Consider the following 15,874-nt stretch of genomic DNA (forward strand, 5'->3'; position numbering starts at 1 on the left):
GATTTACAAATAAAGACCACTGGTATTTTTATGACGTTTTCAGACGAAGGTACTATTTAGGATGAAGTTGTCAAGTAAAGAGGCCTAATTTATTTGTGGATCGGGGTGCTGGACTACACATGCCTACTCAGAAGTAACTCTTATTGAATTCAATGAGGATTACTCCTAGGTAAGTATAGGAATGCAGCCTCTCTCTCTCTCTCTCTCTATCGTGTGTGTGTGTGTGTGTGAGAGAGAGAGAGAGAGAGCGAGAGAGAGAGAGAGAGAGAGAGAGAGAGAGAGAGAGAGAGAGAGAGAGCGCCCTGGAATACTCTGCAACAGGGTAATAACAATGACTCTTAAGAAAACGATTTTGCTGTTTTCCGTCTTGCTATTCGACTTCTTGACGCTACATTCACTCTCTGAATTTCTCCACTCTTTGTCTTGGGTACAGAGTTGATTTATTGTTGATTTCGATACCACAGCCAAAGCGATATATATTACTTTTTTTCTAACATACAAAATACATACGATCCCCCACCACCACCTTTCACTCTATTCTGCTTGGGGTGTTGATTCCAAACTGTTTGCAAAACCGGCTTAAAGTAACTTCTTTTCTTGTAGATCTGTTTCATGGCAATCGCCACTGAGCTGTTCACTTTGAAGGTAGCTCCATGGCTTGCGGGGTGCATGTGCATGTGCCTGTGTACTGGATGTGGATGTTTCCCAAACCCAACATACTTAGCGCTGGATCTGACCTTTCACCAACTACCTTAAAATGTGGGTTTTTCTGTTAAGGTGTTCCGGGCATTCCAGGCGTTTTGTGAGATGGAAATCTGATAAAACACTGCGAAATTTGGTGTACACCAACTACAATATTGGCCATATTTTCGCGTTTTGTTACAGAAATGGGGTTGCAAAGGCGTGTTTGTGTTTTTTATTTATTTAAAACAATATATAATTGATTCTTGTTTTGACCAGGTTCTCGTTTTCCCCTCCTGAATGTTGGACCCTAAAGGTCCCAGGCTACAAGGCAGACAGATCTCTGCAGATTCTGCTAAGCCTTGTCTTTATTCTCTCCTCAACCCCACTCCCAAAAAACCCTTTTATGAATTAGCTTTCAGAAGGATCAGGGCATCTCCTCTGACGTTGCCACAGACGAGCCCAGAGAAAGTCTGATCTGTCTGATTGCTTTCATTACTTGTAACTTTCACCACAACAGCCAGTACAAGCTGTTAGAGACAAGGTTAGCGGAGTCACGATACAAATCGTCTCGCTTTAGCCCGCCTGTAGGATGACAGTCCAGCGTTTCCCACAGAACTGCAGGACAGTCTGCGATACCCGTGGGTCTCCTCTTCCTTCTTCCACCGGTGGGGCAGTCCTGGCAGGGCGGGAGGTGTTGTTCACCTGGCTTCTCAACTCTTCCGCAGGTCCCTGCCGGTTACCGAGAGGGGGAGGGGCAAGGCAGCGGGGTCCCCTTTCTTTCTTGGTGACCGGCAGCGACCTGAGGCAGAATTGGGAAGCCAGGTAAGCAACGCCTGGCAGGCCGCTACTGATACGCCCACTGTAAGGCAACTGCAGGGCCAGTGAAGCCTCAACAGTCAAGCTAAGAACGACTTTCTCTGCAAGGAATGTGTGCTAGCGAAAGTAAAAACAAACTGTCCCGGCCCAACTAGTTCCTGATTGATATGTTGGGTGTGGCTCATATAAGTTCCCTAGTAAAAGAAACTGCGTTGGTAAAGGCTGCAGCCCTCGACACCAGTTGATGCCTGTATTGGGATTAGGCTCCAATTCGAAATATATTGACCGGAAGGACCTCCATCCCATTGACTCCATTGAAGTGTATTTCCGAGAAATACGGTTAGGGTAGAAGAGTAAATGGTTTTAAAGCCAGATATTCTGGTTTAAGTGGGTTGTGTATTAGTCTAAAAAGGTGACGGTGTGCTCAACACAAATTGACATTAACGTATTTACTGGACAGGAAATACACGTATTAAAAATCTCCACATGAAGATTTGCGTCACAATCACCTTATCTTCTCTTTCGATAGTAGAAACTGGAACAGCTCCAACTTCTCAAAACAAATTTCCTGGTCTCTTCTTATGACAATTTACAATTATAAACATCTTCAACACTTTATATTATTATATTATATTATATTATATTATATTATATTATATTATATTATATTATATTATAATTACTTCATTTTGAAACAAAACTTGTTGCAGAGAGCTTTTAAGAATAAAATAGATATGTTTAGGTATTTTGGAAAATAGGCTCGACTAATTTTTCCAAGACTCCCCACTACCACCCCATTCTTTCTCCCAGAATTCCCTATCGTTGCTGTCTTTTTGCGGGGGAGGGGAATAGAACTGGGATTTAAGCCAAACGAAGAGTCCATTGCAATAATTGTTTTGTGTACAGCCTTTGTTAATCATCTGCCTTGGACTTTACCGAAGGAATTCTTCGCCTGTAGTCGAGTATTTAGTACCTCGAGGTAATTTTAGCAAATAGAAATGTTAAAGTGTGGTCAGCGCTAAGTGACAAGAAGTGTTACTTGATACGTTGGGCAGCTAATGTTTACTTCAAGATATTTTAAGCTCAAGTCAATAACTTGGGGTCCGCCCTGAAGGGAAATATTTGAAGTGCAACACCTTGGACACGTTTAATTATGGGGTACGAGGAAAGCCAGGTCTTCCCAGTAATTAGAAAATACTTCTTGGGAGACAGCCTAATCGCTTTCCATGGGGCTCTTAAAGAAATTAACCTCAAGGTGCTTGTTAGAGCACAAACCCTTTAGATCAGGGATACTTGATCTCTTTGTGTGCCCAGATACTGTAAATTATACAGGATTTTAAAAATTGTGGTGGGAGCAAAAATCCAAACAGAAATCAGTATCACATTTTGGATTACGCAAAAGCAACAGTTAAACAAAGTCGTAGAAATGAGGCTCTGAGTTACAGAAAGATAAAATCTTCCAGATTACTTTCCGCTAACTCCAAAATGTTCAAAAATTTGGAGGCTACTATTGTTTATTTAAACGGGGCTCACTTCCAATTACCAGCGTGTGGGGACTTGACGTGCTCGCCCAATTGAAGCAACCTATTTATTTTAAAATTCACAATACTGCATTGAGCAACGCAGTTTGCTGAAATGACTTGTGTCTTAACCCCCCCCCCCAAGTATTTTGCATTCCCCAGTTGAGTCCAGCTGTCGAGCGCTAAATATAGTCAAGCATTACCAATGCTAAAATGTTTTTTTTTAAAAAAAGCAAGCAAACAGACCCGCAGACAACACTAAACAGCACCGATAAATACTCGATGAGAGCGATGTAGTACGTTAGTATATGTTTGTGAGGCTTTTTATCTTCTTGTCTTCAGCTGAGACTTCCGAAAGGTCTGCTTGATTTGCTACCCCCAATTTTTGCTCCCTTTTAATCTAAAGCAATTCCAGGATTAATCACCACCACAGGACGCCCCCAAAGAAAAAAGAAGTCCGAAGCCTACCACCAGGGCAAGACCGGTGGAGACTCAGCGAGAGGGGAGTTAGGGACCCAGCCTTCCACCCACCTACCCCGCCGCCGCCAGCTCCTTGCCCTCGGGGCCGCTGGCCTCCCGATCCCCGCGTCTTGCTCTCTCCCACCCCTTCCCAGGTTTTCTGTCCCGGCTTTGCCTAACCCTGCTTTCCCTTCTTTCCACCCAATCTCTTGGGTTCCCCGCACTTGCAACGGGCCTCCGGGAGAGAAGGCGAAAAGCGCCGAGTGGGCAACGTCTGCCTTGGAAATCTTAAAAAGGGGCAGGAGCAGCTGCCTGGACGCCGCCGTGGATGTTTTGGCTTCATTTTTGTCTTTGGCGCTGACTGGATCATGTGCCGTCACTCTCCAGCCCCTCCCCCATCGTCAGAGTTTGTTGACAAAAGCTTTTCTTTTGCTTTCTTAAGGTTGTTGTTCTCATCACCATCATCACCATCACCATCGCTTTCTCCTCCTCGGCTGGTTTATGGTGTGTGTTTAAAGCTGCACTCACCCTCCAGCGTTTCAGTGACCTTTGGGTGACTTTCACAAATTCAAGAGCAGCCAAGCAAAGATCCCGCGGATGGCATGGAAGAGATGGTTATTTTGGTTCTGTCTGCAGGCAGAGTGTTTAGCGGGAGGTTTGGGGAGGAAAAAAATCCTTCGCAGGCCGAAGGAGGAGACGCTCAAGGAGAGGGCTGGCCCCGTGGAGGGGGCCTTCTTTGCAACTCCGGTGAGGAGCACTCCTTGCAGACTCCAGACAGACCTTAATGCAACATTTGGAGTTCTTATTATTTAGATTTTTTAAAACAAGATTAAAAATGGGAGGGCTGTATCTATTCCGTGTGTGTGTGTGTGTGTGTTCGTGTGTGAATACCCCTATCGCTTGATTATTTTGATTAGAGCTGCTTGGGGGAAGGGGGGCTCTCACGTCCTCCTGCCTGTCAATGGGAAACCTCTCTGTTTAATATTGTTTTTGAAGCTGGAATAAATGATCAAAGGCTCCTGTCCAGTTTTCAGCTGAATGAATCAATTACCATACCGTCTTATGTTTATTGCACCGCAGTTACCAATAATAGCAGCCCCAGTGCAGTCTGGCATTTAAAAAGCCCCCCCCCAACAGGAACCCCCGATATTTGCCCGTCTTTTCCTGCAGGCGAGGCTCCGGGATTACAAAAGAAGGGGCTGGGACTGGTTGGTGTGCGTGTGCGCGCGCGCGCAGCGAAATAGTAAGACAAAAAGACGGCGAAAGAGAGAGTCTGCTTTAAAATTAACTGCCTCTGATTCTTCCTCTCGCTCCCACCCCCCCAAAAAATAAATCGGTAACACAAAAAGTCCCTTTGTATCGCTCTGGTTCATTTAATATTATTTATGCATTTTGCAAGGAATTGTGGGATTTCGCCCCCTCTCATTCTGTCTTCTTCTCCTTCCCCCTCCCAACTCCAATTGTAAACAATATAGGAACCCCCCACCCCCACCAGTGTGTACTGGAGCCCTTCTTCAGGCGAAGATATAAAAGGAAACAGATTAGCAAGACAAGGGGTGATGAATCTATCCCTTGTTTAGAAGACGAAGATATTCCTGCATTCCTTCTTTTTTATATATATTAAAAAAGGCTCTTGAGAAGCAGAGGACGCTGCAGCTTTAAAATCGGGAGGTGGGGGCATTGGGAAACGGGAGGAGGGGGGCTGTTCCTGTCATTTACTAGAGTGCTACTGTATCACGTGTGCAAAAGGCTCTTCTGTCATTGGCCAAAGGCACGTGTCTAGGATACCGGCCTTGCAACGTCACTTGAGGAGCTCTATTAAAAATAAGAACAAAAATCCAGAGTGAAAGTATTTCAGGTTCAGTTTAAGTGGCTTCTAAATTTACACCCCCACTATAGGTAGCCAGGGAAAGCGAGTCCGGAAGAGCAAGAGAAAGAGATTCCCCTCTCATCTCCTCCTGTGCAACTTGGAATATTTGGCTCAAAGGCAGGGAGGAAGCCAGAGATCGGCTGTGATTGTCCAGATGCCTGTGTGTGTCTCAAGCCTGCGCTTGCCTTGTGCGCTGTAGAGAGGAGGAAGGCACTTTCTCCAGCTCAGCGGAGGGGGCTCCATTGACTTTTCCCCCGTGGAAGGATCGTCACCATTTTTTTGTCAGGTTGCCGCCAGTCTCTTCTCCACCCTCGGAAGCCGGACAAGAGTGGGGGCGGGGGGGGCGGATGAAAGTCCTAATGATGAATACATTGCGGGGCAAAGAACGCAGGAGGGGGCTGCAGAACTGAAAGGCTGGAAGGGGGCAGAAGGAGGAACCAACTACAGCAGCCGAAGGGAGAAGGAGAAGCGGCGGCAACATATATATATATATAGAAAATATTTTCAGTTCTATCTGGCTCGCTTTGCAAAGTCTGGATTTGGATTGCTCCGCGGACCCAGGCGGAAGGGGGTGTGGAGGGGGGTAACCCAAACCGAGCAGCCCCGAAGCGCGCGCAGACAAAAGCGGGAGGGCAACAACATTTGGGGACTCCGTGTTCAGCATGGAGGAGAACGAGCAGCGCCCGGGCGCCGAAGGAGGCGCCGAACAGCCGCCACCGCCGCCGCCGGAGGAGTCCAGCAGCGGCAGCGACGGGGAGCCCAACCGGCGGAGGGCGATGCTCCTGCCCCGGGTGCTCCAGGAGCCCGGCAACCATCCGCACCAGCACCCGCCGCACCGAATCACGAACTTTTTCATCGACAACATCCTGCGGCCGGAGTTCGGCCGGAGGAAAGACGGCGGTACCTGCGGCGGCGGCAGCAGCGTTAACCCGGAGCAGCAGCAGCAGCAGCAGCAACAGCAGCTCCTCACCGCCCGGAGCCCCTCGGCGGCGCCAGCCTCCGGTTCCCCGACCGACGGAGGAGGAGGCGGCGGCGGCTCTAAAGCTCTAGCCCCGGCTAAGAAAGGCGGCGACTCTGGCGCGCTCGACGGAGCCTTGAAGTCCCGCGGCAGTGGCAGCAGCGGCGGTGGCGGCGGCGGCGGCGATCAGTCGCTGAGCTCCGACTCGGACAGCTCCCAGGCCAGCTCCTTCCCCAGCGCGCAGCCCATGCTGTGGCCAGCCTGGGTCTACTGCACCCGCTATTCGGACAGGCCTTCGTCAGGTAAGCAAACAGCTCTGGACCAGGTCGCTGGCCTCTCGAGAAGAGGGTCTCTGGACCCTCCACCCACCTCCCGCCCGCGAGCGAAAGAGCTGGCGACTTGGCTGCAAGGCGATCGCGGCGAAAGGGGGCGGCGGGTTGCAATCACCCTTTGCAAAATAAGACAGTTTTACAAAGTTATCTGCTTTGAAACAAACGTGGGGAGGCAGCGGCAGGCGTAGGAGGGATTTTGATACAGTGAGGACGAAACTCCAGGAGGGCGCGGGGAGAAAGAGCCGAAGGCTCGAGCCGCACACAAAGCGATTTCCTTCTTGGCAGCTGGGAGAAATAGCCGGGATCTGAAGCCCAGGAGGCTGTTTGCAAGGTGGGGTTTGTTTTCATTTCCCCTTCTCTCCGTTTACCAAGAAGATAAGATGGAAAAGAAGTCAGTAGCAATCCTTGGAGGCGTCCTATTCTGCCCCCTTCTTTGGCTAGCTCAGCTGCTGGTCGCCAAGGCCCGACCTGCGAAGTTGTCTTCTCCGGCCTCTAGAAATAAGCAGGCCTTGGAAGTATTTTTCTTTTCTCCCTGGCTTCTCGTGCGTGCGGAGCAGCCGCGCTCGAAAAGGCCCTGGAAGTTATTGCAGAGCCGCTGAAAAGGAAGACTTACTTGCTTGCAGGGGTGGGAGCGAAGTGGGGATCTCTCCAGCCCTGCCTCGGGAAGAGAGAGCCGGGACAAGGAGCCGCCGAGTGCCTGGAATGCCCTTTATCGTCAGGGGCACTTGAGGGTGTTTTAGTCTTCCTGAAGGAGAATTGCAAATTCGCTCAATAGAATTTTCTTGTTTTAAAACAATTGGATCTCGATTTTTGTTTTATTTTTCCGAAAGGACTTTCCACCTTGCTTCCTATATATTTTATCGCCGAATAAATTCATAGGTGTTAAAAATGAGTTAGAGAGACAGCAACCTCCTTCGCTGCCGGATAATATTCCCGTCTGATTCGAAATTTACTCCATTGTTCTCCAGTCCCTTTCTTTGTTAATATTTAATTATCATAGATTCTCACCATGGCCCAAACCACCGAGTAAGTTAAACCCTGTCGAAAGATGCTTATAATACGACGGAGAATATTTCCCATCAGAATAATTACCATTCTTAAGTGTAACATTTGGAGAATACAAAATTGCAAGGCGATCTAGTTTAAAACTAACGTTTAAATTTTAATATGCATTGCACTGTAGAAGAAAAAGGGTATCTCTAAAATGTTGGGGTCAATGTTGTTAGAGGAAAAGAAGAGTTCTAATTTGTAGTTTTGTATGAATGCATTATATTTCTGTTTTTAAGGAAGGGGGAAATGCATTCAGTGTCGCAAAGGCGGCTGTTTACCATTTTACGTATGGAGCTGGCAAGAAGGATGAGAGTTGTGCAAGCTCCTGTCTAGGGGAGAATTTAATCCCGAATATTTTTCTGATTACTTTCCAAAGGCAAGGAAAGTAGGGCGGATTTGTGTTTGTGTTGTTTACATTTAGTGCATTCCGGGGTTAAGGGAGGAAAAAACGGGGCAATCTTGAAGAGGCTGTTGTGAAGATTGTTCTCACCATTCCTTTTTGAAGCTCCGCTTGGTTCACCTTTTGAAAACGTGAGAGAAAACTTCCCTCTCCCCCCTCCCTCCCCCCCGTCGCCCCGGGATCTCCAAGTCATTTTCTCAGGCGATTTCCCCTCCCCCACCCCAACCCGCCAGCCTCGTAATTATTGGGGAAGGCCGCAAAGGCGCTGCCCAAAAGCGCCTCTCGGACAGGCCGAATTCTCCTGCCACAGCCGAGAGTTGAGGGGCTTCCATGGACGTGAGTAGCGGAGGAGGGAGAGCGTCATCGTGGGTTGGCACCCAGCTCGAGAACCAGGCTGTGGCCTAGGCCAGGCTGCGGCGTCGCCCCGGCCCGAGACGGGCCTAGTCGCTGGGGAGAGAAAGCGGGAGCAAGCGAGCTCTGCCCTCCGGCTGACGCGCCCCCAGCAGCCCGGTTGGCGGGGGAGCAACGCGGACCATGTGTCTGCGCGCTCGCCAACCGGTTTCGCGCGGGAGCCCCGGGGGCAGCAGCCTTGTTAAAACGGCCCCGAGGAAGGTCAGGCGAGGGTGCGCAAAGGCCCCGGGGGAGCGGGCACAGCACAGCCACCCATAACAAAGGGTGGTAAAGGCTGCATGGAGCTGGTCCCCGAAACGCGCCTCCTCCGCAGAGAAAAGGAGCCCCACGCAGGCCTCCCGCAGAAATGGAGCTCACTCCCTGGCCATCTTGGCGCTTGCGTATCTCCCCACACCCCCTCATCCCCGGAGAAAAACACGCAGTGAACTTGGGGGGTGGTGTGAGGGCACTGCTCTGGGTAAGGCAAAGGCCCCCTTGTCCTTGGCCTGGGTCCGCCTCTCCCCCTTGGCTCCCCCTCCCTCTTCTTGGACCCCACCTCGCACACCCCCTTGGGATGGTGGCGATCCAGCCCCTTTCCATTTGACAAGGAAGGCCCTGCTTGGAGAAAAAGCGAGAGGGGCATTGGTGGCATGCGCTGAACTTGGTCCCTGAGGGGCAGAGGGAACCAACTGGCACGTAGCTTCGAAAAGCGAAGGACATTTGAGACTCTCTGCGTCTCTCGCTCCCTCCTCCCCACCCAAATTCCCTCGCCCGGTGCTGCTAATTGAATTAAGCTTCCAAGCCAGGGCACGTTCTGGGCTCCCTTCCAAAGCGCCCCTCCACTCAACCTCTCTCGCTCTCTGTGTCTCCTTCTCTCGCCACGGACCGCAGGCCCCAGATCCCGCAAACCAAAGAAGAAGAACCCCAACAAGGAGGACAAACGTCCCCGGACAGCCTTCACGGCGGAGCAGCTGCAAAGACTCAAAGCGGAGTTTCAGACGAACAGATACTTGACAGAGCAGAGGAGGCAAAGCCTGGCTCAAGAACTCAGCCTCAACGAGTCTCAGATCAAGATCTGGTTTCAGAACAAGCGGGCCAAAATCAAGAAAGCCACCGGCAACAAGAACTCCCTGGCGGTTCACCTCATGGCACAAGGACTGTACAACCACTCCACGGCCTCGAAAGACGGCAAGTCAGACAGCGAGTAGATGAGGGGAGGGGGGGAAGCCAGGGGAGGGGGGGGGAAGGGGCGAGTCAGAGTTTATACAATGCAATAATTTAATTAAAAACAAAAACAAATAAGGGCCAGTGTATAAAAAACTATACCAGCATAAATAGTGGGGAAATATTGTGTATTAGATATAATTCTGCAATATTCTGTGTATATATATAATTTACAGGTAAGGTGTTGTAAAAAAAATATCCAAAATATCTGATTATAAAATATTTTTTGATTTTCTTTTTGTTCTATGGAAATTTTAGATGCTAACTTTATCAATTTTTTTAAAAGCTTAAGTTACCTTTTTATAGACTTAAGCACTGTTTTAAATGGACATTGGACACTGTTTTTTGAAATTCAAAATATTAAAGACAACTTTTGCTGAAGTCCAAAGATTTTTATTGCTGCATTTCACGAGGCTGTGAACCGAATAAATAGTTCTCCTATTTGTTCTATGAGTTTTAACGTTTCTTTTTTTCTTTTCTTCCTCTTGTGTTTGCCTTTGGGATGGGTGTAGAACTTTAATTATCACAATATAAATTATAAGCTAACTATGTAAACATGCTGCCCGTTTGCAAGTAACACATTCAGAAATCGGGGGAAAGAAGTACTGAAACACGATGTTAAGCCTTAGGAACGTTTCTTGAATTTATCCTCATTTCTCCATTAGACTGGAGTAAAGGATGTGTGTGTGAGTGAGGGGAGGTAGTATTTAGAGACTCAGAAAAAGTTGGTAAACAAATAGTGGCCAACTTCAATCAAGGACATCTTAATTCGGTAATTATTCCCGCCTAAGGAGCGTGATGGGAAAAGTTTAGAATAAAACCTTGTAACTTCCGGGACAGTGTCCTGGGAAGTAAAAAGGGAAGAAGGTCTTTTCTTTGTAGTTTTAGGATGGACATTGCCCAGTGTGAGAAGCCAGAGGGAGGGTAACCCCACACGCTTCGGAGCTTGCCTTGCTGTTGTGTCCCATTAGCTCATCCCATTCCCATCTGCTAGTTCCCTACATTGTTTTGCTTTGGCGCTTGCTCGGTGCTTCTTTTTAAAGTGCTGCTCAGAAAGCAGCTTGGCCTGGCGCTTTAGCTTTGCAGTGCTGCGGACAAATGTACCAGGCCCCTGTGGCATTTGTGGGGGCGGGGAGCCAGTGTGTGTGTATATGTTTGTGCACATAAGAGAGTTGGGGTGAGAAGTCTGCATCACTAGCTTTTGGGCTAGGGAAGGCTTTTCCATGCAACCAGCCTGGCTCAGGAAAAGAACAAATCTCGAGGAGGGAGGGTGGAGAGAGAGTTAGGGCACCTTTTCAGCTTAACTGACTTCTATTATGCAAGAGGATATAAAAGGAGGAGGGTTAGGGTTGTCTCTAAAGTCTCTTGGTTAGAAACTGGCCTTTTCTTTTAAGGGGAAATAATCACTAGCCCATGTTGGAAAAAAGTTGCCTTTCATTCCCGAAAATGGGAGAGATTTTTAATTGAGCACATACATTACGAAGAATTGTGAAGAATTCATAAAAGTCATAATGATTTTTGTGTATTTCTTATTGCCCCTCTTTCCTTGCCCAACATTTTTAAATTTTCTGATTCTAATGTGAGATACAGTGAAGCTAATTATTTGTATTTTATTCAGAATTTTCTCCCACACTTCAACCCTTCTCCTTTTCTTGGGGAAAGGAAAAGTCTCCAAAATATTGGCCAGAGGTCTCGCATGGGAGGATGCTGTACAATTATTCAGGACTATAGTCTTCTTGATTGTTGAGGTTAAACTTCTCGCTTTGCCTTAAAAACTCTCTTTATTTCACAATTATAGTAGACACATATTGTACATAGTAGTATCAACTTTGAAAAGAAAGAAAAGAAAGTATACAACCAATGCTGTAATTTAAAATTCTGTGAATAATCATCAGCTGCTTAGGAGACAGAAATCAATGACATTGCCTTTTAGCAAGAAAACAAAGGTGTTTTTCAGTTTATAAAACATGTGCATTTACAATTCACAGTATCAAATATTTATAAACTTATGAAATATGAATGTTTCTATTTACAACTGTGGTCTCAAAATTGTGGACAATTTCACTGCATTTTGTGTGTTTAAATCTTTGAAGACTGCATTAAATAAAAAAAACACATTTATTATGAAATCTAGAATGCGTGCATCAAAACTTTGAACCGGAGCAACATATAGTCCTTAAAGTTGATTCCTGAGTCCTAAGGGAATTGTACATAGGTGTAAAAGAGTTGTGAATGTCAAGTTAGAAGAAGAACAATTTTGCTACCAGATGGTTAATCGATTTGTTGAATAATTAAGAAACTTTAGATAATACATCTGTACATGAGAAGGGCAAGCAAACTTTTAAACATTAGAACTTGGAAGCATTCAGGACTAGTAATATATAACATGACAGTAATATATGTACAATATGTTTTGTACATATAACAAGTTTCCTCTTTTGCGAATATATATACATTTCAATGTCTGAACAGCTGGGAAAGTGATTTAGAAAAGTATGTTTGCAAAACCTAAAGTTATATAAATTCATAAATACGAATCCAATGACAATAATATCCAATTTGAATTTAATATTCTGGTAGGGAGAGTGAAATAAATGTGGTTCTCATTTGCTTTAGTGCAATAAAAGAGATGTTATTCCCAAATATTTTGGCAATATTTCTTAAGGAGGATTCTTTTAAAAAGAAAAAGAGGCTGTAGACCAAAATTATATTACTAGACCTTGTTTCTGCTATAAGAGGTCAATGCTTCAAAATGTTAAACACAAATGGTATCTTTGAACTTGCTTTTTCATCATTCTTAAAACATATTTGGCATTTCTACCTACCATACAATAAATAAATAAATAAAATCCAATATTCTTGGGAGTAAGCCCAATTGAACTCAGTGAGACTTACTTCTGAGTATATAGGATTGCCTTGCATTCTGAATTCTTCTAAACCTCGCTGCAACTTCCCAAAGCAAATACTGTATAGACCGTTAATATATACAATCAATTCATTGCAGTGGCTTTAGACAATATGCCAAAAAAAGCAGGAATATTTGTAAAACTAATATTTAAAGAGACTGAGCAGGCTGTCGTATCCTTTTTGGAGAACATAACAGTCTTGCAGGAAATACTGTCTGCTCAAGATCCAGACAGAAAATACCAACATGAAGCCACTCAAGTTCCATGAACTGTATACCAAGTCAAGTGTATTGCACGAAAAGGGGAATTATTTCAGCACACCCATCGAGATACAAATACCTTACAGGGCAGCCTTTAGTATGCAAACGCATTGGTTGACAGGGAGTCTGCAACCCGATCCAAAGGGCTTTTGCTTATTCGGAAGTACGTCCCACTGTGTTCGATGGGGCTTACGCCCAAGCAGATGTCCATAGGATTGAAGCCTTAGAGAGCAGCCGCAGAAACTACCACAATCGCACAAAGTTTGCAGTTGGAATGGGAAACTGCAAGAACTTAAGACTTTCGGAAAAAATCAGCAGTATTAGGAGGGGGAAGAGAATATGTTTCGAGGCAGCTTGAACTGAAAGCTTACAAGAGGCCATCAAGAATTACGTTGCCATTCCGCGCGGAGAAAGAGGCCTTTAACAGGAATGCGAAAGCGAAAAAGCGAACAGGGCCAAGTGTGGGCTGTTCTGTTCAAAGGGGCACGTCCTGCATATTGAAAGTTTCAGCCCTTGTAAAACTGGATCCGGATGAAAGCGAAGGCAAACCACAAAACCTCTAATTTAACTCGCTTCCCCCCTAAAAATAAAAACTCTACAACGACAGATATGTTCATTACATAAATCACTACTACACTCAAGTCAGCCAAATAACACAACAGTTGTAACTGCTCTCATGTAAAACTGCATTAACTCTGAAAATACGGTGTGTTTCTACATCTTAGGAATGCATATAGATTTTAATGCGTGGGCAGATACATAAAGTTAACTGTACATATGATCACCTACAACCCAGTTAAACCAAAGTGCTTCTATTTAAATCCAGTTTTAGTCCCATTAAAATCAATGGGACCAAATCAGCTTAAATCCTACTACTTAGTTTCAATTGGGTTGCAGTTTAACTTGAGGGTGCAGGATGTAGAAATGAAGCCATGCATACATTTAAAAGTATCTGCAGGCACACAACCATCCGGATCTTAAATTCCGTAACTTAGAAGGTTTCTGAGACGAATGCGACCAATCTACACCTGTAATCTACTCTCAAACCAATTTACTTGGTTCCATTGATTACAACAGAATTTACTTTCTTAACAACGTTTAATTGCTTAAGAAAAAGTTTTTATCATTCCAGGATTTTAACAGAGCACTCACAAATAATGGTATTTCTCATGGAAATAAATTAATCATATCAAACAGCAAGCCCTATAAGAAAGTGATATCACGTATCATTTGACAAAAGTGTTTTTTTGAAAATTAAAAGCATAATAATATGCATTTAAGTTTTATATGGATCTTAACTTCAGGCAGGTAGCTTGTTTTATAAGCAATTTCTTTTTCGACACTACGATCTGCTCCAGGAACCGCTCCATAGTAATACTGCATTCTATAATGCCCCACACAGGCAATATTCCAGGCACTATATATGCAAATGTGCTTGCCCTATTGTGCCATAGGTATAAGGTAAAAGAGATGGATTCGTTGTTTATTTACACTAGCGCAGTCCTACGAAGGGTAATAAGACTACTTCTGTGCAAGTGGTCAGTGAGTCGCCCCCTCAGAGGGCGAAACTATTTAGCAAGCTTGGGGTTGTGGCAAAAAGTCATTCTGCATCCCGCTGATTTAATATCCGACCTGTCTATTCAATCCCCGCCCATGCAGCCATACAAAGTGCCCCTGGGATATCATGATTTCTAGACCAGCATCTCTAACTATGAAATGCTAAGTAAGGAGATAATGTAAAGATGGCACAACTTAATTTGGTAAACATTCAGACTGATTTCAACAAAATAACCAAGCAAAATAATTTTATGACATCTGGGATAAGAAGTAATGCATGTTTTCTAAGATTTCTCTAGCACTTTCATACGGATAACAGCCTAGGAAAATCCAGGCATTGATAAGACCAAGATCTGAGTTCCTGGCTCCAAGCGGGGCATTCTCTTTGACTTACTGGTTTAAATACCTCAACTGTGGCCAGGATTTCAGACTCCTGGAACATCCCAAGAGCTCTTTTGTGGTGTGAGAAGGTGCTGGGAAGTCCCCAGGGCTCACCCACCAGCACGGGGCTAACTAGTGTAGACTCTGGGTGTGATTTTCTAAGCAATAGCCTACCTTAGGTTTAGGGTAAATTTCGAACTACGGGGAAGTGTTTGGGCGGCGGTACAGCTATGTTTCTGTACAACCATGTGGGAGCCAGAGTGACCTAGTTGGAGGGAGCAAGAAGAAACTTGAGCGATCCAGCTTGGATGACCCTAAGATCCTGGCCTCTTAGAGTCGACACAGTTTCTTCTCTCCCACTTCTTCACATTTGGTCTTTTTTTGAGTTGCAGACCAAGATGCAACTTGCTTTGGAACAAACTGAGGAAGAATGCAACCAATTTGCGTAAAATTTCCCATTTAACCAAAAGGGCTACTCCAGTGTAAGTGGCTTGTGATTTACAATCTGGTAGATCGCGTGGGCCCCATTTGCTGCTCCTGTTTAAAGCATCGTAATGCATTTTTCGTTGATATGCCAGTTTAGGCTCGTTTTAGTGTTTTTAATAGTAAAATCAACACCAGCTCATTGATTTATTTCAGCCAAGACAGAATGATTACAGTTTAAGAAGACTAACATAAAAATAATGCTCTTTCTTCCTAATATGGACTTCCACTCCCACCTTCCTTCTCACTGTTGAATTTGTAGCTTTTGTATTTTTGATATAGTTTAATGCTATAACTTCTGTAAAGCACGGACTTTCCAGGCACACACAAGAGTACCTAGAACCACGCGTGATATTATTTGCCTATGCCTACGACACTACTGGGTCTATTGGAAATACACCATGCATTTGTCCAGTTAATAAATATTTAGGGAAAGGAAGAGAAGCGAGGCTCAGCAACAGACCAGCTGGTCGGATGCAGAACTGTCATTGCTCCAAGCGCCAACACAAGTCCTTCTACAGCATCGGGTCCGCCTACAATACTTTATTTAGAAAAACCTTTCTGGATTTTCTTCTGTGTGGAAA

General features: G+C 45.3%; 1 protein-coding gene and 1 long non-coding RNA gene across 3 annotated transcripts in view; one reads left to right on the forward strand and one right to left on the reverse strand.

Moving 5' to 3' along the window:
* Nucleotides 1–15,874, reverse strand: part of LOC128398493 (uncharacterized) — an 88,606-nt gene that overhangs the window by 59,768 nt on the left and 12,964 nt on the right. The window lies entirely within an intron of this gene.
* EN2 (engrailed homeobox 2) lies at nucleotides 3,779–10,156 on the forward strand. Its single transcript, XM_053359633.1, has 2 exons — nucleotides 3,779–6,609; nucleotides 9,371–10,156. The coding sequence occupies exons 1-2, from the start codon at nucleotides 6,012–6,014 to the stop codon at nucleotides 9,685–9,687; spliced, it is 915 nt and encodes a 304-aa protein (XP_053215608.1). The 5' UTR covers nucleotides 3,779–6,011; the 3' UTR covers nucleotides 9,688–10,156.

This window comes from Podarcis raffonei, chromosome 12 (genome assembly GCF_027172205.1).
Source record: "Podarcis raffonei isolate rPodRaf1 chromosome 12, rPodRaf1.pri, whole genome shotgun sequence".
Taxonomy (NCBI): domain Eukaryota; kingdom Metazoa; phylum Chordata; class Lepidosauria; order Squamata; family Lacertidae; genus Podarcis; species Podarcis raffonei.